The following is a 24,433-nucleotide window of genomic DNA, read 5'->3' on the forward strand; positions in this document are numbered from 1 at the left end:
ACTCAGCACACCATGTAGCAAAGGATATGATGAAAAAGATGAAAACTTATCTACAGAGTAAACAACACGAATTAAAAGATACGCCTAAAACTAGAAGGATAATCCAATCACTTGGCATTCAATCCCACTTAAAGCAAAGAGTTGCAATCATGTGCAACTGGAGGAAGCCACTAGATGGGACTATTATAATTAATCCGGATGGAATAGTGCAAGCACACTCAAATGGTTTTGGTGGAGTACTGAGAGATAGTCAGGGAAATGTGTTATTAATTTATGCAGGTAGTAGTTCTATTAGATCAATGCTGGCACATGAATTAAATGGTATACAAGCTGGGCTCAAGGCAGCAGAAGAAATTCATGTCAGGCAGGTTATCATCAACTTTGATTCTATGGGAGCAGTTAACACCATTTTAGGAAAGGAAGAAGTATTGTGGTACTGTGAGAATGTGTTACAAGGCATTCGAAGACTCATGCAAACATTCCATTCTGTAAAGGTACAACATATCTACAGAGAGAGCAATAGAGCAGTTGATTATATAGCTCGGAGGTGTGACATGAGTGATCAATGTATTAGGTATAGTATGCCTCCACTAGATGAAAGATTGACTGTAATAGTGAAGGAGGATGCTAGAGGTGAGTTATACCAAAGAGTTTAACATCAATGCAGGTTGGGGTCTGCCGAACCCCTAAAAGTTAAAAAATAAAAATAAAAAAAATAAAAAATGGCTACCTCTCCTGCGGGCTATAGCAGCTAAAAACTTCCCCCTTCTCCTTTCTACCTAATTTTGAAATATCTTATCCTTGAGACTACACCCTCTCTCATAAACACCTATCTATACATCATCTTCTATCCCTATATATACCCCTTTAACACCTTCTTCTATAGCATACATCTTATGGAAAATCAACCAACGATCCTCACAGGAGAATCATCAACAAACAACGCCAACAAGCTGGAAAGCATTCAGCAGAAGCTCCAAAGTCTCTTCTCCTCTAGAAAAGAGATCGAAATAGACATCTTCAATGAAGAGGACAACACCAATGAACAACTTACATCAATGGGTAAGATGTATGGAGGCTACCTAATTGAGATGACGGACTTAGGGGAAGAGCTCCACCATATATGGCAAACAAGGGGAACTATCCATGGAATTGGTTTCTCCATAACATATCAAGGTGGTGTTTGAACAAGAGAGTGAACACAAGTTTGTCATTGAAAATGGTCCCTGGATAGTCCATGGACACATATTCTCTGTAAAAAAAAATGGAAAATAATTGAGGAAGAGGATTACTACTTTGACAGAGTGCACTTTTTGGTGCAAGTCTGGGGGCTACCAAGGATCCGAATCAACAAGGATAATATGGAGAAGATTGGAGCTAAGCTAGGGAAAATACAAGATGTAGACCAATCTTGCCCACTGGAATTCAAAAAAATGATGGCTAGGGTCAGAGTGGACATGGATATCAAGGAAAGGCTCACCAAGGACCTCAGCATCAGATTGGAAATAGGAACTTTGTTTTATGTTACTTTCAAGTATGAAAAACTTGACATCTTTTGCTACTTCAGATTGAGTCATTGGTCATGATCACCACATCTGCAGAATTCGAGCACAATATCGGTATGGCATTCTCAAGTATGGGGGATCTCCTAAAGACATCAAACCTTTATTCACAAGCATGATTAAAGCTAACAAATTCTTTAATGGGAAAGTGGGCAGAGGCACACAGTTCATCACTTTCTCAGGAACCCCCTAAAAGCTAAGGTACGACAAGATTCCGGTTGGCAATGGTGAAAGCTATGGGAAACAATCTACAACTCCGGAAACACGTGCAAAAGGGGACAACTGGCATAAGTAGCTAGTACAGAGGGAAGATAGGGACAAAGAGCTAAATAGAGCCGTTAGAGGAGTCAGGCTGGAGGATCAAACTAGAAAAGGCAACACTAACACAGTAACGGCTAGTGCAACAGAGGATAGTGTTGACAAGGGAGCAGAGATAGATAGTCAGGCACTTTCTCTTACCACGTCCATAGGGTCAGATAGTTGTACTGGATCTGGGCTGGACCCATATGGAGAACATGGGAGGGGAATAGAAGATATGGAACTGGGCCTGGACAGTTTGGACACAAGGGAGGAGGCCCAGCGAATTCTTTTTGGGGAAGCCTTGCTGAGTGCTAGCAGCCCTCTCATAAACAACCTTCACGTATCTCCAGACCAGGTGGAAGCAGATGCCCAACCAACCTCAAACCCCTTCCACTGTAGATGATGGAAGTCTCTTTTCGGGAAACAAAGTAGAGTTCAATGCTACGAAAAGCTCTATTTTCAAGCCGGCTAGGTTGGTCAGAAAGCACGGAAAAGCCTACAAACAGCTGGCTGCTAGGAATCCAAAGTGGGGGAAAGGAAGTAGATCTAGAGCTAAACCCAGCTCCTCCCTCTCTAAAAAAAAATAAACACTCACACAACCCACATAATGAACATAAAAAGAAAACTTTTCAGTATGGAAAACAAACCAAAAGAAGATGATATGCTAGGACGAGGGGTGATGAATACTATTAATAGATCTAAAAAAGCTCGTCTGATGGCTGAAGATATGCGCAAGAAAGGGAAAGGGTATAAGTTTATTCCACTATAAGCTCATATCATCTACATTTCTAGTGGATCAAGTGATCAACATAATGAACAAGGTAACATGATAATACCCCAGCAACAACCAAGGGGAGGCATTGCTCAATATGATTCAGATGATAGTGTGACTCAACCTACGCCTTTGGCAGTGGATGCCTCACATATGAGGAACCAAACATCAAATATGATAGAATATGAGGAGCATGATGGAACATAGGATGGAGAGTCTGATAGTAGTGCCTGGACTGGAAGCATCAATCACTCAGATGATCAATCAGTGGACATGTCCATCTCCAGTGGATACACAAGAAGCTCTGGGTCTGGATCAGCAAAAGGGTTCGCGGTGGCTGTCCCAACACAGCTGCCTTTACCTCAATGACGATCTATTTCCGGGGTCTTGGTTCTACCACGGTGATTCAACATCTAAAGAATCAAATTGGGGTGTTGGAGATAGATGTGGTCTATTTGTCTGAAACAAAAGCTGATAGTAGGAAGATAAAGGAGGTTAGAAAAGTTATCAAGTTTGAGGGATGCTTCTCTGTGCCAGCTGAAGGGCTTAGTCGAGGTTTAGCAGTGATATGGAAAGAAGGAGTGCAACTAGAAATATTTGGGGCTACGAATAACCAAGTAACAGGTAAATTTACAAATAATAATAGTTCTGGTATTTGTTTTTTTTCTTTTATTTATGGAGACCCTACTCCCTGTAAGAGAAAAAGGGTGTGGAATGAACTGAGGGATGTTGCCCCCTTATTCCCTAGACCTTGGTGTCTCTTTGGAGACTTCAATGCCATATCATCCTTGGATGAGAAAGTTTGGGGCAAGAGTAAGTTGACTATAAGTACCCTCCGTTCTGCGCTTATGTCATTACAGCACACGTGTCCACACAAGATCGTATCTCCACCAGCTCATACCACTTGACCAGCACGTCATAACGACCAAAACTCAGGTCGTCCCAAATCTCAGTTACGGCCATATATGGAAGCAAATCATCTAACACAATCCTGGAGTTCAGTGAATGCACCGATCAAGAAGACATTTACTTTGTAACATTATGAGTAATGACGAATCATCAAGATAGCACACAATGTGGATCTACCTTTGATAACGGCCTGGAGCAAATAAGGAAGGTCAGCTCAAACATTTATAAGTAGAGAGAGATGAACTACGTAAGACTTGATTCAAGTTTATCCCGAGAAACTTGATATGTAGGCAACTCTTACCCCAAGAAATAGTGCAGCCACTTTCTATCAATCCCAACCTCAGGTCGTAGGTCCAGGAATACTAAACCTCTACATTGGTGCCGTCCGGGTTCGTTCCATTGAGAAAACACAAACAAACTATTTTCTCAAGCCCACGAAGCTGGTCAGAAAAACCACCATGGAAGCACAACTCCAGGCTTTAGCACATCAAATGAAGATGCTCCAAGATTCCTTTGTAGCACTTCAACAAGAAAACCAAACGATGCACGACCAAGTCACCTCCAACACCAATAACAACACTCCAGACACAATAGAGAACAACGCAATCATAACCCTCACCACCACCACCACCAATCAGCGACTAGAAGACTTAGCCCATAGGTTGGAAACGTCGAACGACAAAGCTAGCGCAGTCCAAATTGCTCAAAAGATGCTCCAGTCATACAAGGCATCACCCTCACCATTGAACGTCGTTTTTAGTTGATTTATAATTGCCATTAGAATTTGGAAATAACCTAAGTACCCGTTGCAGAAACTGAGTAACTCATAACCAACTGTTCTATCAACCAACTCATCAATTATTGGCATTGGATAATAATCTTTTGAGCATTCTTTATTTACATTAGTGAAATCTATGCAGGTCCTGACTTTTCCATTATTCTTTGGCACAATGACGATGTTTGCCACCCATTCTGAATGCTCCACCTCCTTTATGATTCCAATATCAATCATTTTTTGTATTTCTTCTTGTATTGATTTCTCATACATCGGTCTTATCCTTATGTGTTTCTGATGAACTGGATTTGCATTTGTTCTCATGTTTAGTTTATGAGAACATATGGTGGGATCAATACCAGGAAGATCAGACATCGACCAGGCGAACACATCTTTGCTATCTTTCAAGAAAACTATCAATTCTTCATTTATTTTTGAACTAAGCTTTGTTCCGATGAACGTGAAACATTCTTCATTATCCTTTCCAATATTGACTATTTCCAGTTCTTATATTGTTTTGCTTACGAATGTCTTTTCTTCTTTATTCATTTCCAATGTGAACTTTAACTGTTCTTAGTCTTCTTTGGCATCGGTCTCGACAACTAACGATTCCATTAATTAATTGCTATTTGCTACTTTCTAAGACTCCCCCAATGATTTTTTGTTTTTCCTTCATCATTTCTTTTACTATGACGAAGTTGCATTTCTCCAATTCTGATTGATCTCCCCTTATCTCATGTAAACCATATGCAGTTGGGAACTGAATGACTTGGTAGAAAGTACTTGGTACTGCTCTCATATCATGAATCCACTTTCTACCAAGTATGGCATTATGATCAGACTGATGTTTGATGACTATGAATTTAGTCATCACTATTTGTGGTCCTGCTCTAATTGGTAACTTGATTTCTCTTGTTGGTCTTGTGGAACTCCCATTAAAACTATATAAATTGAACTGAAGTGCTTTCAAATGAGTTTCATCCAAATCGATACCAATGAAAGCCTTCCAAAACAATATGTTTACTGAACTACCACAATCTACCATAATTTTATGAACATCATACCCTGATATCTTTAATGTGATTAATAAAACATTGTCATGGAGTATCATTATCTTTGAAAGATCATTAGGAACGAACATGATTGCACCAGGGATGCTAGTCGATACCAGAATAGGGTTTACTGGTATTGGTTCGATGTTGACCTTGAGAACTTCCTTTACACTCCAAATTTTTCTTATTTTATCCCTTATAATCTTTTTCTGAGGTATCACACCATTGTAAATCATATTGATGACTCCAAGAGACTTTTCATTCACTGTTGCAGTGATGCATCGGTTATGAATTCTTTGAGTTTCCCTCCACGCATCATTCTGTCAATCTCTCGAAGTAATTGTAAACATTTGTTTGTCTCATGGTGTTTTATTCTAATTTGTGATATTGACAGTAGGGTTTGTCTCCATTTCTTTTGGAATGAACATTGAATGTTTGAAGTAAGCATCTTTCTCAACTCTCCACAATATGTCTTCAGCAGTTGTATTGATGGCCACATAATTTTTTGGATCCAATTCTTCTTTTAGTGACTTCTCATATCTCTTTTTTTGTTTGGTTTTGAATATATATTCTCGGTTATCATCTCTGTTTAGAATTTCTTTATCTTTTCTGGATGATTATGATACTTGCTTGCAGCACTGTTTGAACAGTTGCTGCCAAAATCACTTCCTCAACTCGGATGTCTTTTTATACTTTATCGTATAACTCCTGCAAGCTTTTTACCTTTTTCGAAGTAAATACTTGTGTATGTCTGATGCTGGAATAAGACCTGTTTGGAATGCCATAATTGTAGTCATCTCAGCTAAGAAATCCTTGAAGCGATTTCTTTTTTCCTTGTTTCAAATGAAACAAAACCGATACATGTTTGAGCTTTATCCTTTGATGCCCATAATTCGTAAGAAAATTTTCTTCTATCTCTCTAAAACATGAAATAGTCCCTTCTTGTAAAGAACAAAACCATTTTAATACTTTCCCTTTTAGATTGGACGAAAATGACTTACATAACAAAGAATCCAAATATTCAGTTCCTTGGTAAACCGAGAATTGATGCCGGTATCCAAACAGATGATCCATGGGATTCGATGTTCCGTCATATTGATTGTATTTTGGATTCTTGAATTTGGGAGGAGGAGGTTGAAGCTGAGTTAGTGTTGAATGTTTCAAAGTGTTTTGAAATGAGGTTCACCATAAATTGCTCGGAGGTTCAAAGTGTTGGGAGTTTTAGAAGGAAGGAAGGTAGATTCTTTAGTTTAGAACTTGTATTGGTTAACTCTATTGGATTGAATAACTTTAAAGACTAAGTTGTTTAAATGATTGGAAACATAACTTGAAAGAAATGAAATAATTTATTAAAAGAAGAACAACAAAGAAATTAAATGATTGATTGATTGAAGAACAAAAAGTGAATGACTTGAATGAAAATGAAGAACAAAAAGTAAATGACTTGAATGAAAATGACTAGAAAATAAATTCTACATGACACTATAATAAGTCTAGGTGCATTCTCTCTTCCTAACTTTTGGTTTTTATACCCCTACTTTTTACAAAAGATTGATTTGCCCTTCTCCATTATATTTGAGACACCTCACCCTTCACTTTATGCTTTTGCTTTTTGATTTCTTCTTGATCAAGATAGGTTTTAGAGAAAGCCTTCTTTTATGTTAAGGACATCTATCTCTGGTCTTCTGAGTTGAGGACTTGACTTTTAGCTCTGTGGTTATGAGTCCTTGACCTTTGATCTTTGACTTTGCCTTTTTCAACACTTTTTCGTAGCAGCTTCGAGTCTTAATAATAAGCGTAATTAAGGCTCCTTTTGGTGCTAAGACGCAGCTTTTATGATAAGTGGTATAAATTGCTATGTAACTTGGAAAAAATAATAAAAGCTATGAGTTGTCTTTGTATTATGCGTAAGAAGAGTTGTAATGCAGCAATGTAAAGATAATAAAATACATATATATTTGGGAGCTGATCAGAGGCATTATCCCAATATCTTTTTTAAGTGGATTTCTACTAACATTGTCAGCTAGCTTTTTTACTAATACAAATGCCTTCTTGAGCAATTGATCTCCAAATTGCTTATGCATCATTTCCTCAATCATTGCTTTAGTGATTGGCTGTGGTGTCGGAATTCTCTAAGTTTCTTGTACTATTCTCTCCCCTATCGATATAGCTTCTTGCTGGTGACTTTTTTGGACAGTCGAAGAGATAGAACTGGATTTTTCCTCATTCTTGCTATTTCTTTCTTGTTGTTTCTTCTTCTCATTTGTTTTGTTTATTTCCTCATTATCTTTTGTTAATAACTTGTTTTGTTTTTTTTACTTCATTTAATCTTCTTATCAAAACTTGAAAAGAAAAATATTCCTTTTCTTGTATATCTTCAATTTTTTCAACCCGTTCCTCCATTATTCTACTTCCAGATCTTCGCGTACTCTTGTTTACGAATTATTTCTTCGTTTCTCACATTCTTGCTATTTGTATTCTTCTTTGGAGGCATGTTGATGATTGGGTTTAATCCTCGAAAAACTTAGTTGAAAAACAATATGATTCGATCTTGATCGATTGTTCTCACAACAAAGAATAATAAATCAAAGCTCTTGATGCATGGATGACGCTAATGTAATGATAAAAAAAGACTCATGTAATTGTAAAGATTGATTAATTGGATAATTAAAAAATGAAGCTTTATTGATGATCTCTAATGGTGTTACACGAGTGATCTCGTTTCTCTCTGATTACAAAAAAAAAAAAAAAAAAAAAAAAAAAGAAAAATAGAATCATCCTCCTTTCTCTCTCCTACTTTGTTTTTTTTTATAGTTATCTATTCTCAACTGAATCCCAATCACTCATTGACTCGGGTCTATCTTCTTCCTCTTGCTTTTCTTTTCTACAACATACAATTTTGATAGAGATATCTCTGTTTATAAATGAAATTAAGGGTTGAAATATCAGTTGGTAACTACACTACTCTATATAAATTTGAATCCTATAAGCCCCTAAGACATGGGGTTATTAATTTATCCAGAACTAGAGTAGCGAGTGTTCCTTGTGCTCTGTCCCGTATTGTGTCTTCATGTTGTCTGTTTTTTATTTTTTTCTTCCCCTCTCCGTCAGTATTTGTTCTCTTTCTCTCCCTCTCTATCTGATTTTGTGACTTTCTTCTCTCCTTCTAATCTAATCAAAGTAGACTAATTTAGTCTTCATTATGGTATTTTTTTTTTCCTTTTATATATTTTTTTTTCCATCCTTTACTCTTCCACTTCCCCTCCTGCAACATTTTCTGATCTCCACAAATTTTCAAATTTTAATCTCTGATTCCCATGGATTCGCGAGTTTGAAAACCGTCTCACGATATACTAGTAACTTCCGTAGGTAAATTAAATCTAGGGTGAACTAGTATTACCCCCCCACTAGATGAGCCAATTAGGATTTCCCCCCCACTAGATGGGAAATTAGGGTCTCCCCCCTAAATACACACAAAAAAATTCCAGTCAACCCATTTTGACTTTTTTTTTTTGTGTATTTAGGGGGGAGATCCTAATTTCCCATCTAGTGGGGAGGAAATCCTAATTGGCTCATCTAGGGGGGGTAAAATACTAGTTAGTTAACCTTTAAATCTATTACCTTGGACACCTATGCCACATGATAGTTACAAAAAGAGACAGCCAGCCAGATACGCCCTTCCCTTTGGCCCAGATCACAAAATTGTTACTCGGTTCTCATGAAAATGCCACTGTGAGTCTGAGCCATCAGTCTAAAAAGCGCGTAATGAAGTCAGCACTTCGAAATTCTTCTGTAACAAACTCATAAAGAAATATGAAGGCAGTTATATATGCCAAGTAATCAGATCTCCTGAGATGCCGCGTCCTTCAATTCAAAATGCATTAATAAGATAATGAAGTTGTTCAAACTATGCCATGGATTAAAAATAGCTTAATATGTTAATCATAGTCAACACAGAATCACAAGATCTATGATAATTAAGATATATAGTATATCTCGTTAAAAGGAAGTGTATTTGATTAACCAAATCAAATGATACAAGTAATTAAGGAATGACCGTGAGCGTTTTCGAGAAAGCTGACCTGTTAAACAAATACTTCGAAGCTGCTCGTTAGCTACAAAACGTACTGAACCACGTTGTCAAAAGATTTTTCGCACGTCAGCTTCAAATTAATATACATCACTACATTATTCTCGAGATTGTTTTTCGCACTTAGAAAGATGTAAATTTCGTGAAAAATGCTAAGATAGCTCATAGCACTCTGACTGATGTGCAGCCCGCTATTCTCAACTGAGGTTGCAGGTTACCTGGAGACTGGAGTTGCATCTTGCACCTAGGTATTGACAATTTGACATGAAATTATAGCATAAAGTGTAATTTCAATTAAAATAAGAATAATTCTTCAACAATATATTATAGCCAATTTAAGTACCTAAATACCACCTGCGTCCTATTTTACACCAGATGAACTTTTGGAACCTCCCCTGTATAGTACCAGCAATAAGGTTATGAACTCACACAAAACAACTGCACACTGCACACAGCAAATGTATTGGCTCATTGAGCTGTATGAGAATATGGTCTCCTTGAATTGAAAAAGAACATGTCCACCAAGTCGATCACCAACTTGTTAATAGCTACAATTAGTAATAGCATTGGAATTGAAACTTCCAATTCCTAATACACCTGATAAATCCCAACGTTTGTCAGCTGGCATGCATGTATGTGCAAGTGGTGCACATATAAAAATAAGGAGACCCTGAAAATCTAAATCTCTATCCCTAGGGAGTATAAAACTTAGTTCTAAACTATTTTACTACATCATCTACCTTTCACAAGCCTCAAATAGAGGCGTCCTCTAACCCGGCCTACTATGCATCCAATAAATCTCATTTATTTATCATCTCGTTCAACCAAGAGCGCCGGGAATCTCGTAAGAGTACCACTATAAATTCACCCCCATTGACGACCTACTTTAACATCACTAGTACGTACTATTATCACTTCTCACCCAAAATGGCCTTGTTCAATGTTCTTCTAGCTATTCAGCTTACATTGGTCATAATGTCGATGAGTACTGTTGATTCTCATAATCAAGTGTGGCCACCAGTTTCTGCACCAGTTCCAAGTCATATTCATGTGTCGCCACCACCTCCAAGTCATAATCATCATCATGTGTCGCCGCCACCTCCAAGTCATAATCATTATCATGTTTCGCCGCCACCTCCAAGTCATAATCATCATGTGTCGCCGCCACCTCCAAGTCATATTCACCCACCAGCTCCAGCTCCAAGTCCTATGAATGTTCATCATCATCCACACACGAGAAGTCCTATTGCCGTGCAAGGTGTTGTTTATTGCAAGTCATGCAAGTACGTCAAGTATGATACTATTTGGGGTGCTACACCACTATCAGGTCAGTTTTTAGATCTCATCAACTTTGCATTAGCATACCATTATTTGGTTAATTGGGCAGATGCATATATGACCGAACTTTGAACTTTTGAAGGTCAAATATGTGTAGCTTAGCTTGCATTTATGCGAAAATAGTATAAACAAATTTACATACATGAATAAATGGATGCGAACGGCATGGAATTATTAGTCATGCATGATCTTTCGCGAGGGTGGTCTCAACGTACATCATGGCGACCATATATATATATAATACGGTATTTAAGATTTAACTATTTATATGCAACACACATTCAATTCTTGGCAGTACAATTTTCATGAACACGCATCCACTTCTAAGTTCAATCTCTTGCTTAGTCTCTATCTGTTAGTTTCATGGTTCATCCTTCATTTGAATAAAGTGAAATCCTTCTTATTGATGTAATTCTTGGATTGTGTAATTTTTACAGGTGCTGTTGTAAAGCTGCAATGTAACAACTCCAAGAAACCAACAATCGTGAAAGCGAAAACAGACAAGAATGGCTACTTCTTCCTCCAAGCACGAAAGGAAGTCACTACTTATAGATCATCTCACAAATGCAGAGTGTTCTTAGTTTCATCACCTTTAAGTTCATGCAACACGCCAACAAATTTCAACGGGGGACTAACTGGAGCCTTCTTGAAGTACGAGAAGCAGCAAGATCCAACCCACTTCTCGCTCTTCACAGTTGGACCTCTTGCTTTTGCTCCTAATAAATGTCCCAAATGATTAATTAGTTACTTCCTATAGTCTTCTATGGTGGACTTTTGTTCTAAGATTATAATGGTTGATTATCTTTTGCATTCAGTCTTTAGAGCCTGATAATAAATTGATGCAGTTTTCTGCAACCTATATATCACTTCTTTGCGCTACTCTACTAGTGTGACTGTGTGAGGATCTCCCTCACTATGAGGCAGCATGTATCGTTGGCTCTCTATTGCATTGTATCTCTTTCTCATTATCTAATATATATATGATACTGTTGGCTCTCTATTGTATTGTTATCACTTTCTCATTATCTAAAATATGATACTGTTTTACCGAACAAAAAAAAAAAAAAAAGCTATATATATATTCCTTCTATGAACTAACTATTGAATCCTCTCTCTAACTTGCAATATTATTTGTTGGAACCAAATTACTAGCGAGACAAAAATAGTGTTGCGCTAAAGGAAATGTGGAATTGTATGACTAACTTAACCAATTCACTAGCTAGATTGAACGGGTACGTGAACAATACAAAACAATCAAAGTTTCAAGACATCATACATCATTACATTGGTCAATTTGGAGATATATCGTGATATACCAAACAATATCAACATTCAACATATATCGTCCAATTCTTGATATTCCGTTATCTATCAGGATATCTCGTCACTCCATAATGTGGCTGCAAATATCATAGTCCAAGCCCAAAAGTCTACTCCAGTTTCAATGGCTGTTGCAACAGTAGCCCGTTTTGCAGCTCCATTTTTTCTCACAAAACAAACAAGAATTTCTACCCTGGGCAACTTTCCATTTCTTCATATCACAAACCCCATCAACTTTTCTCCAGGTATATATTTCATTTAAATATCGAAAAATTATCCAAAAAAGTCGTCTTTTTTACTAGTTCATCATTGTTTTATGGTATATGATATAGTGTGATACAGTTGCAGGAATATGCCATGAGGTACATGCTTATAGAAGAGATGCTGATGATGTTTTACTGAAAGGAGTAGCTGATAAAAATACTGTTGAGGCTGTGAGGCACATTCTTGAAATGGTATTGCATTATTAGTTTTATGTTGTGTATGGTAGAGAGAGAGAGTGTGGTTATTTCTATTCACTACTTTATAGAATGTGACGTTTTTCTTTTTTACATTTTAGGCACACCGACACAATCACGCACACCAATACATTTGGAAAGACATCTGAAACATAACTTTAATGATTATCTATCTTGTTAAAGTTGTTTAAGTGATGGTGTGTAATTCATACTCCATGTGCTGATTCAAGAAGTCTTTGTACATAACTATACTTGTCCTTTTGTAAACCTATTGTTGTGTAGTGTACATTGTACGTTATGAAATGCAATGCCTGAGTTTTTAAGGACACAGACTTAGATACCTTGTACTCGTGCCAAACCCGAGCTCACATGTGCTCATGACCTTTTATAAGCAGATTCTTTTTCTAATTGCCATATATGTATTGATTAGTAGAATTACTACTAAGTATATATCTACTCAATTTAATAATTTTTCTCCTCCTTGTCTGTTTTCGTTAATGACTGGACCCATAAACTTTGCTGGTACTGTGGTTTCTGATGTTGCAGTAGTCACAGCTTAATGGGTGCGTGTTTCATTTTTACTTTTGAAGTTGTTTCTAATCAAGACTTGTACTTATACCAGGCAAGGCGAGCATCCTCAAGAAGAGAGGTTCTCCACACAGATTTTCTCACTCCCCCAATATTAAAGGAGTCAATGCATGTACTGGAAAAACTAGCTGACGTAAAAGCAGTGGCTCAGGGAGGTTATCCACAGGTTAAACCTTAACCATTTGGTTCTATGTTGTCTCATTTGGAGTTCTGAATTGCTCATACTTGCATACTGCTAATTTATAGTTTCAAAATACTTAGGCTGAACGTTGCCGGCTGACTGTTGGGCATTCTGAAGCAATGGCAACTGTTCCAGATGTTGTTACTTCCCTGAGGTCTACCTTTCCACTTATTCTGAATTTTTTTAGCAACTAGCATCAAATTTATCGAATAGCTGAAGTCTATCTATCCAGCTAAATGGTTGTTCCGTCCAGTATTACAGGAAATTTTGGGTTTCAACCTTGTTCTCACGGTGACTTCCTGGGCGCAATTCTGGGTGTTGGGATTGCAAGGGAAAAGCTTGGTGATATTCTCTTACAGGTATTTGGTGCATCTATATGGTTACATTTTGTGTTCATCTCTGTTTGACACCTACTTAATGTGTCTGTAAAATCCATTGCTTAATCTAGCAATAATTGCATATTTGGACAAGCTGCTTTTTTTAGACGACTCACACTGGATTGAGATTATGTCTCCAGGACAGGAGAGGGACTTCCTCTTCTTCCTATGTATGCAAAACTGTCTTCCATGTGTATTTTTTCTCCATCCCTTCTCTTCTACTTCTTCTTCTTCTCTCCAACTTTGACCGAGTGAGGCAAGCTGAAGAAGATGATACTTCTGCTGCTGTATATATCCTCTTCCCAGAGTCTGAGATTTTTTCGCACTGGCACCTAGCTCAGCCCAAGCTCACTTCATTGCAGTAGACCAGTTGACATTCTCTTTAAAACTTTTGAAAAGGTATGTAGGTGTCCTGATTCCTGAATTTAATGGAAGTAGCTGATGTTCCCTCCACCAGTATGGAGAGGTAATCTACTCTCTACTCCTGTTGGTCCTTCTGAGCCTGATACTTCAATTGTTGTATTCACAGTGTGTACACTGTACACTTAAGATTTTCCCTACAGATACTTTGTTTTATACTTCGCTTCTGTGAAAAATTTATATATTTTTTCACCTACCTATTACCTATAAGCCATCTCCCTCTGAATGCATTGTAACTTCTGCTTTGAGAAATGGCATTCAATGTTATTGACAACAAGAAAAACAAGTGCCATGGATAACTATCAGATTACTGTATATCATCAGATATTTAGACATACAAAATATATACAAGGGGTGGGGTATCTTAACGTACAAAAGCTGTGCAAAGGGGTGGCCGAATCTAATTATCCCATTTATTTGGAGGTCATAGCTTATAATTTCATATGAATGCAATCTATGCATCAGCTTTGCTGATTGGGAGATTTCATGGTTCCTTTCCACAAGCTGAAGTGCCGAACCCCTTCTTGCCATATATACTGAAATTTTGTTATAGGCGTTGTACATAATGGCAAACCACTCTTACCATATCTTATTTTCAACTTAGATATTGATCCTCTTTTACTCGCTATCCAGGGTGAAAAAGGAGCACATATACTTGTTGTCCCAGAACTTGTAGACTTCCTTGTAACTTCGCTTGACAAGGTATGTACTCAAATATGTTCCTTCTCCTTTATATTGATGGAGCTTGTTATGTAAATATTCAATCAGGAGACGACATGGACCACTCTTGCATCTGTGTCTCCTGGCTTACCACATGCATAGGTAACACAGCATGTTGGCTTACCACATTTATAGGTAAAAATAGCAGGTGCAGCAAACTTAGCTGGATAAGTTTCTAGGAGTTGCTGGTTATGATATAGTTTTACCTATGTAACAAAAAGATTCAGTCGACCTCATTTTCTCATGCTCATATTTGAGTCTGTCGTTCGAAAAACATAGAGAATTATGATCCTGTTATGTTGACAATGTGTCTTTGTCCTAAATCTACAAGCCATATCTTAAATTCTTAATAAGGTTGATTTCTGAAAAGGCATCATTCCAGCTGTGTACGTCTCTTCTTTTCCCAAGCACCGGAATAGCGAGTACCTTCTTGCTACCTAAAATCATTACATGTAACTTGGAATTGAGTTTTATTGGTAAAAAAAAAAATAAATAAAGAAAAATGTTCTTGAAATGTCTTCTAACTAATTAAAATTGATGCTGAGAAAGGTGTACATGGTTTTGGTCCGTTTTCTCTGATTATATGCGATTTTATCAGTGTTTATTTAGATACTTTGGACCTGGCCATTCTTGCATTGTCAGGTTATAACGCTATACATTTCCACTCTCCGCATGGTTGTTTATTAAAACCTATACGAGTGTTCAATTGGATCTCTCCATTATTTTTATCATTTCCATGAGTAAGCATTTTGATTATGCCCCCTCATTATCATGAGTAAGCATTTCCATGATATCATTCCACAAATTCCCCTCATTATCATAGTTTCTCTGGAGGCAAACTTACCTTGACGTTTTGACAATGAATCTCTCTCTCTCTCTCTCTCTCTCTCTCTCTCTCTCTCTCTCTCTCTCTCTCTCTCTCTCTCTAGGTTGGTAATGTTCCAGTATCCTGCACAAAGATACCATTGCTTGCTTTGGAGTATGAACCACCAAGGTCAGAAGTTATACTAGTAATTTACCCCTTTCTTTTGGATATGTAGGGTCAGCAGAAGACTACAGATCAGTTTACTTACTCATTGATCACTGCAGGACTAAATCATTTAAAACCATTGAAGCTTCTTTGCGGGTTGATGCCATAGCAAGTGCAGGCTTCAAAGTGTCACGCTCAAAATTAGTTGATTTGATCAGGTACGAGTACAATCTCTCCCGTCAAGATGGCATTTATTATATGATAACTACTAACTAGCCATTTAGACCCTTGGGTGAGTTAAGCTGGTTGTCTTCTTTTTATCATTTAAAATGTCCATCCGTAATACACTGATATCAATGTCTTATTTCAGCAATGGGGATGTGCGTCTCAACTGGTCGCTAGTGACAAAAAATGGAGCCACGCTCAAGACCGGAGATATTATTTCTGTCAGTGGGAAAGGAAGGTTGAAGGTAAGCTACATATTTATCATGTAAAACATTGCCCCACTGTACCCTAATGCTATTGGTCATTGAGGAATAGGAATATTCAGGCTTAGAGGGCGGTCCTCCTTTCTCGCGTAGAAGCGTAAAAATTATCATCTTTCTTTCTTCTTTTATTTTACATTTTTTTTCCTTCTATTTTTTTAAAGATAAAATCAGTCTTTCCTTGAATCCAGTACTCAAATGGACTGGATTTATTGTTATGGAATGGAAGGAAGAAATCTAGAATGTATTTGCTCATTTTATGAATATTGTTTCGATTGATACATCGTTGTTATGCACTTTCTTTTGATCCAGATAGGAGAAATAAACACAACGAGGAAAGGGAAGTTTGCTGTTGAGCTTATCCAATATTTATAAGCTTCGATGCAGCTGTGAAAGTTTCAAGAATTTTCTTCGACAATGATAATAAGTCCCCTCCAGGTAATTTAACGCCTGCCAGCTGCACTCCCTTTTTATTTTGCTGAGATCTTGGTAGAGGATAAGCATATTTGTCCATATGATAGTTAACTGGGGACTCATATCTCATGGCTGGATCTCTTGTTATTCATTGATGTTTTGTGATTATGAGTTTTGAGTATTCGATTCAATGGATTTTGGTTTTATTATGAACTGAAGTCAAGTGCTACATAAAACACAAGAACAAAAAATGTTGGTGTTATAGGAAAAGGAAAATTCTTAACAGCTTGGACTCTTGGAGTAATTTGAGGGCATTAAGTATTTTTTGCTTGGTAAAATAGGTTTATTAATATCAGTATGACTTTGTTATTGAGCAGTTACAACATCTAAAAATAAAACACATTAGCATGGAGTGTGCTATTAAGAAAACTTGTTCTTGTCTATGATCTATAAAACTTTCTAAGTACCTTACAATAGGAGAAAAGTACTCGCATATATTCCTATTCTGATACTATATGTCTACTTTTTGATATAAGGTAAGTTTGGTTAGAGAGGAATGAAAAGTTTAATATGACAAATAAACTGAAGAAAATAAAATAAAATAAAACTTGGTTGGCAGCTCAAGGCTATACCAATCACAAGTTCATTTCCCCTCATGTCTGTCAGTATATAATTGTAGATTTAACGAGGTTTAAGCTCTACTGAGTAATGAATGCTTTTACTCCCACCATTTCCTAACATCTCCATTCAAAGAAGCTCTTTTTCTGGTGTAAAGTTCATCAAGGTCATCCATTATCCAAACTCTTTATTATATGAGAAATAGTATAAAAGTTTCCATAATCTTGAAATTGTGCTCTACATAACAATCCTTTGTATTCTAAGATCTATTCCTTAATCAAGAAATTGAAGACTTTGAATAGGAGCAAAATGTTACATTCTCAAATTTTCTTTTAATTCTTTCATCATTTTGTTTGTTGTAGTATTTAAGTTGATTTTCCAGTGAACATATGAATGATAACTAACCTTAGAATCCCAGGACAAATAAAATAGTCTGACTTTCTTTCCATCATTTGAGCTGACCACAACTAGTTTCTTTTGTTTCAGTATGTGGGCAATTTTGTTAATCAGAAACTGTGACAGAAATTTGAAACTCACTCTGGAGTGGAAATTTATTTGCGTAAAGAAGGCTGAATGTTGGCTACTATGCAACTATGGGTGTGTTTTTACTTGGATGGGTACCTGAGGGGACTGCTCATGCTTGGTAGGCTTTGGGGTTGTCAACCTAGTCGGAGGTCCGAGGTATCACATTTAAGCAGCCTGTCCTCTCATTCTTGTAACGGTACTCATTTTGTTAATACAAATATACTTTTAGTGTAATACAAAAACAATAAATGTTGTCGTTTCAAATTTGCAATTTCATTTATCTGTACTTGCATCTTATTTTGGTAGCTTTCTGGTTGATAAATCAAACCACCTGCCGAGTCTTGGATCTCCCTGATATAGTTCAGATTATAAGAAGGAAACTTTTCATCTTTGCAAGATACTACTGTATGCAGATGTACATATTATGCGTAATTTGTCAGCTAATTTCTAATCAACAACTCTGTATTACGTCTTCCCATATCATTTTTTCACCTGTGTTTCCCACTTCATTTATCAAACAAACCTGACCTTAAAAATAATAAAATAAAATATTCTGATTTGAAAGGGTACAGTTTCGAATGTTTCTGTATGTGGCATCATCCAGAAAAAAGGTGGTGTTAAAACTTAAAATGAGGTTGAAATGTTTGATATATAGTAGTAGCGTCAGATATCGTCATATCGAGGATAGTAATAATCATCTAATATACATTGTTCCTTCAGCATCCGCTTTAATATTTTGCATAAATTCAGAGGGGTGGAAGTGTTAGAGTTCTAAGTGAGACATTAGATAGGTGGGACACTTCGCCCCTATTTGTCTCCCTATAAACGTGTGTGAATTCTAGAAATTCGAAACAAGGAAATAGATTTTGAATTGAAACAACAAGATTCAGATACTGCCGGAGGGGAGCAGTTCAATCACTCTCTTCATATGTGTCATGATGCATGCTTGAAAATATATGTTAATTGCACTCAGCTCCAGATACAACAGAGTTATTTGTACTATTTCCTGAGGAAGCAAGTACAAATTACAATTTCTCCATCTGCCAGCTCCAGCTCTAGAGTTGGTAACCGATCCATTAGTTCCATTTTGCTACTCCCTCTCCAGGTTTAGGCCAATCACAGAATTTGGGGGCCTTTTTTATCCAGGTCACTTGAATCCTTAGACTCTGCGGTACCTCTCAACTCGTTAGTGTCATCAGTATCAAAATCCATTTCAACTCGGTTTGAATATAATTAAGTTCTTGTTTCCTTCACTATCTGTTGCAGAAGTTGTTTAGGTTGCATATCGTAGAGAAAAAAAAGGAGTTTTTTTACGCTCCTCTCTTTGGCGAACGAACATGTTGTTAGGCGCGTGGGCGTTCGACTTTTGCCTGGCCAAAGGCGCGTCCGCGCCCCACCGTATTTCAGCAGGACTTCGATTGTTTTCGGAAACAATATAAATATAAGTTTTTCTTTTTCTTTTTGTAAAAATTTAACCTAACCAAAAGAAAAAAAGAGAGAGATTGTAAGAGAGAAATTATTAGTGAGTTGAGTGTTCATTCTTTGTGTGAATCGAGAGCTCTTGTAATATATTACTTTGGACATCTAGTAAAATTTGAAACTCGCAGTGTGGACGTAGGCAAATTACCGAACCACGATATATCTCGTCTTGTGGTTTGTTCTTCTTTTACATTAATTGTTTTACTTTATATGCTTGTTTAATTGACATTGAGAAGTGTTGGGATAGTACTTGGAGGGTGTTGAAGTCTTGTATAGTGAGAAAGATCAATCCTTCTGTAGGGTTGATCTACTTGTAGTGGATAACTTTGTTTCCGCATCGATTTATCCACAACAATTGGTATCAGAGTGAGGTATATGATTTAGGATTTTGAGTTTTGGTGAAGAACCATAGTGCTAAAAATTTGTGTAGACAAGGTGTTCGATAAAATTCTGAAGTGAAATTTTTTTTGGGGTTATTGTGTGTGATTTGAAAAATGGCTCCCAAGATGTCAAATGTAAGGTTTGAAGTAAAGAAATTTAATGGAAAAAATAACTTTAGGATTTGGCAAGTCCAAGTAAAGGACGTCCTCATCCAACAAGGTTTGTACAAGGCTTTAAAGGGGATTAAATCTAAGGCGGCGAGTATGAGCGAGGATGATTGGGAAGAGTTCGATCTATATGCTTGTTCATCAATCCGGTTGTGTCTTGCAAATGAGGTTATATATGGGAAAAAATACCGCTGCCGGTATTTGGCTCAAGCTAGAATCTATGTATATGACCAAGAGCATGATGAACAAGATGTACCTTAAGAAATGTCTTTATCGGTACATGATAGTGGATGGTTCAACAATGCAAGAGCACGTTTGTGAGTTCCGTCGACGCCTAGCGGATTATTTGAATGTTGGCATGAAGATGGATGATGAGGATCAAGCGGTATGTTTAATATTCTCTTTGCCTGAAAACTATGAGCATATAATGACTACCTTTATGAACAGAGAAGATATTGATCTTGATGAAGTTCAAAGTGCACTTCTTTCTTATGAGTTAATGAAGAAGACACGAGTTGAGAATAACATTGATGCAGGTCAGGGGTTAGTGACAAGAGGAAGTCGTATGAAAAGACCTTTACAAGCAATGAGAGGTCTAGGTCCAAGTCAAAGAAGCCGCTAAAACATGTGAAGTGTTACAATTATTACAAAGAAAAGGGACATTATGCAAGTAATTGTCCTCACCTGAAGAAAGATAACAAGAACAATGGTAAAAAGAAAGGTAAAGCTAAAATTGAGGCAAGTTTTGCTTCAGGCTTTGAAGGGGACGATGTGAGCCTCTGTGTGTCCACACAAGACTATATGGCTAAAAGATGGATTCTTGATACTGGGTGTTCCTACCATATGTACCCGAATAGAAAGTGGTTTACTTCTTATGAGAGCATTGATGGTGGTTCCGTTTTGATGGGTAATGACGTTGCTTGTAAGACGATAGGAATTAGAACTATACGGGTCAAGATGCATAATGGTGTAGTAAGGACTTTAACCGATGTGAGGCATGTTCCGGAGCTAAAGAAGAACCTTATTTCTCTTGGTACCTTGGATTCAAAAGGCCATAAGTTTGTGGGAGAAGGTGGAGTCCTAAAGATTGTTAGTGGCTCTTTAGTTGTTATGAAGGGTTAAAGACATGAAACCTTATATACTTTGATGGGTAGTACGGTGACTGATAATATAGCAGTGTGTGCATGTAGTAATGATTCTGAGTGCACTAAGATGTGGCATATGCGTTTAGGGCATATGAATGAAAAGGGTTTGTCTGAGTTGTGTAAGCGAGGGTTCTTGAAGGACTTGACGAAGCCAAGTATGGGGTTATGTGAGCATTGCATCTATGGGAAGTAGTGCAGAGTCAAGTTCAGTTCAAGTAAGCACACGACAACATGCATCCTTGATTATATGCATACGGATGTTTGGGGACCCTCCAGAGTGGCTTCAAAAGGAGGTAACCGCTATTATGTCTCATTCATTGATGATTATACTCGCTATGTGTGGATGTATATGATGAAAACGAAAGATGAAGTGTTTAAGATATTTAAGAAGTGGAAGGCAAGGGTTGAGAATCGCACAGATAGGAAGGTGAAGACTATATGGTCTGACAATGGTAATGAGTATACCTATGGGCCTTTTCCAAGAGTTTTGTGTGCAACAGGGAATTGCCAGACACTGGACAGTCAGGGGCACGCCTTAGCAGAATAGAATGGCAGAGAGGATGAATAGAACCTTACTTGAAAGAGCGAGATATTTGTTGTCTAATGCCAGTCTAGGCAAAGAGTATTGGGTAGATGTAGTGTCCATGACGTGTTACCTGTACAATAGGTCACCAGTTCCAGTTATAGATTGCAAGACACCTTATGAGGTGTGGTCAGGTAACCCAGCTGATTATAGTATTTTGCGAGTGTTTAGATCGACTGCTTACTACCATGTGAGGGAAAGCAAGGTAGATCCTAGAGCTAAGAAGGCCATATTCTTAAGTTTTGCAAATGGGGTAAAGGGATACAGATTGTGGTGTCAAGAAGACCACAAGTTCCTGGTCAGTAGAGATGTTACCTTTGATGAGACTTTCGTGTTATCTTTCAGTAAGCCAGAAAAAGCTGTGAAGAATGGCGAGTCTATAGAAGTTCAAGCTACTGAGCTTGAGTTGTCTTATGCAGTAGATGACTGGTTGGTTTATGATGAGGTACCAGATCATGGAATCACGCAACAACAGGAAGAAGAGCATGAGCATCCACAACTTGTAGTGGTTGACCCTAGGCCAAAGAGACAAGTTAAAGAAGTGCACAAGTATGGGCACGAGAAGCCGGTGAAACACTATGGTCAGGTGGATTTAGTGGCATATGCACTGAATATTGAAGATGATGAGCCAGATAGCTTTAAGGAAGCTGTTAGAGATGCTCATTATAGAGATTGGTTGGTTTCTATGCAAGAAGAGATGGAATCTCTTGATAAAAATCATACATGGGATCTAGTTTTATTGTCAAAAAGGACTATCGACAGTAAATGGGTGTTCAGAAAGAAAGAGGTCCTTCCTGAGTCTGACAATACTAGGTACAAAGCAAGAGTGGTAGCAAAGTGTTTCTCACAGAAGGAAGGAGTCGACTACAATGAAGTATTTTCCTAGGTGGTCAAACATACTTCCATTCGTGTGTTATTGAATTTAGTTTCTCACTTCGACTTGGAGTTAGAGCAACTTGATGTGAAAACTGCTTTCTTGCATGGGGACTTGGAGGAAGAGATCTATATGAGACAACCTGAGGGTTTTGTTGTTGCTAAGAAAGAAGATCATGTGTGCAAGTTGAATCGATCAATGTATGGTTTAAAGCAATCACCAAGGCAATGGTACAAGCGCTTTGACACATTCATGATGTAACATGAGTATACCCGAAGTAAGTATGACTGTTTTGTTTACTTTCGTAGGCTTCGTGGTAATGACTTCATCTATCTCCTGCTTTATATGGATAACATGCTTATTGCTTCCAAAAGCATGGTGGAGATAGACAAGTTGAAATTTCAATTTAGCTCTGAGTTTGAGATGAAAGACTTAGGTGGAGCCAATCAGATATTGGGCATGGAGATTGACAGAGATAGGAAGAAGCGACGGATAGTTGTATCTCAGAAGAAATACCTTCAGAAAGTAATTTCTCGTTTTGGTATGGAGAATGCAAAGTCAGTTTCTACTCTTTTGGCTGGGCATTTTAGGCTTTTAGCTAAGTTCTCTCCTAGTTCGGTGGAGGAACAAAAGCATATGGCTCATGTTCCTTATGTTAGTGCAGTGGGCAGTTTAATATATACTATGGTGTGCACACGCCCAGACATTTCACAGGCAGTTAGTGTTGTAAGCAGGTATATGACAAATCATGGGAAGCAGCATTGGAAGACAGTGAAATGGGTATTGAGGTACTTGAAGGGTACCTTGAATGTGGGATTAGTTTATGGTGGAGGCACTTGTTATGTCAGTGGTTATGTGGATTCAGATTATGCATGTGATCTAGATAGACGACGATCGACTACTGGTTATGTGTTTATGATGCATGGTGCACCGGTTAGTTGGAGGTCTATGCTACAGGCTACAATTGCTCTATCTACTATTGAGGCAGAGTATATGGTAGTGGTAGAGGCAGTGAAAGAGGCACTATAGCTTCGAGGTCTTCTGGATGGTATGGGTATTGAGCAGAACAATGTTGTTTTGTATTGTGATAGTCAGAGTGCTATTCATTTGGCGAAGAATCAGGTTCATCATGCTCGGACCAAGCATATTGATGTCCGTTACCATTTTGTACGGGATGTCATTGAGGATGGTGATGTATCACTTGAGAAAGTGGACACCCATGACAATCCTGCTGACATACTGACGAAGGTTGTCACCGGAGTTAAGTTCCAACACTATTTGGACTTGCTCCAAATCCTACATGCTTGATTAGAACCCTATGTGGGCATGGCCCTTCGGGGCAGATGGCGAGTTCCGGAATGTTGTTTTGAAGACTAGTGCTTCTTGATGGATGTGTTCGACTCGGTTTTATGTGCTAAAATCTCACCGAGGTGGAGAATGTAGAGAAAAAAGGAGTTTTTTTTTCTCTTTGGCGAATAGGTTGTTAGGCGCACCCGCGCTCTATGTATGCCTGGACAAGGGCGCGCTTGCGCTCCTCTCTTTGGCGAATGAACAGGTTGTTAGCGCCAAGTGTGCCCATCGTATTTCAGCGGACTTCGAATTGTTTTAAAAACAAGATAAATATAAGTTTTTTTTTTTGTAAAAACTTAACCTAACCAAAAGAAAGAAAGAAAAAGATTGTAAGAGAGAAATTTTTAGTGAGTTGAGTGTTCATTCTTTGTGAGTGAATTAAGAGCTCTTGTAATATGTTATTCTGGACATCTAGTAAAGCTTGAAACTCGCAGTGTGGACGTAGGCAAATTGCCGAACCACGATATATTTCATCTTGTGGTTTGTTCTTCTTTTACATTAATTGTTTTACTTTATATGCTTGTTTAATTGACATTGAGAAGTGTTGGGATAGTACTCGGAGGGTGTTGAAGTCTTGTCT

At 37.7% G+C, this 24,433-nt stretch overlaps 2 protein-coding genes across 3 annotated transcripts; both read left to right on the forward strand.

Moving 5' to 3' along the window:
• The first annotated feature begins 10,300 nt into the window (after positions 1–10,300).
• Positions 10,301–11,796, forward strand: LOC147476392 (non-classical arabinogalactan protein 31-like). The gene is made up of 2 exons (XM_086582757.1): positions 10,301–10,787; positions 11,236–11,796. The coding sequence occupies exons 1-2, from the start codon at positions 10,388–10,390 to the stop codon at positions 11,532–11,534; spliced, it is 699 nt and encodes a 232-aa protein (XP_086438883.1). The 5' UTR covers positions 10,301–10,387; the 3' UTR covers positions 11,535–11,796.
• A 396-nt stretch (positions 11,797–12,192) lies between these two features.
• Positions 12,193–18,272, forward strand: LOC147476393 (RNA-binding S4 domain-containing protein). 2 transcript variants are annotated; one of them, XM_086582756.1, is made up of 11 exons: positions 12,193–12,363; positions 12,467–12,573; positions 13,199–13,330; positions 13,426–13,499; positions 13,599–13,704; positions 14,776–14,844; positions 15,792–15,856; positions 15,952–16,050; positions 16,203–16,302; positions 16,630–16,755; positions 17,836–18,272. In XM_086582756.1, exons 1-10 carry the CDS (start codon positions 12,243–12,245, stop codon positions 16,690–16,692), a joined length of 936 nt encoding a protein of 311 aa, XP_086438882.1. In that variant the 5' UTR covers positions 12,193–12,242; the 3' UTR covers positions 16,693–16,755; positions 17,836–18,272. The 2 variants fall into 2 exon arrangements, with proteins under 2 accessions (XP_086438882.1, XP_086438881.1); XM_086582755.1 differs by having other exon boundaries at positions 12,194–12,363; positions 12,461–12,573.
• The last annotated feature ends 6,161 nt before the right edge of the window (positions 18,273–24,433 follow it).

This window comes from Coptis chinensis, chromosome 9, assembly GCF_015680905.1.
Source record: "Coptis chinensis isolate HL-2020 chromosome 9, ASM1568090v1, whole genome shotgun sequence".
Taxonomy (NCBI): Eukaryota; Viridiplantae; Streptophyta; class Magnoliopsida; order Ranunculales; family Ranunculaceae; genus Coptis; species Coptis chinensis.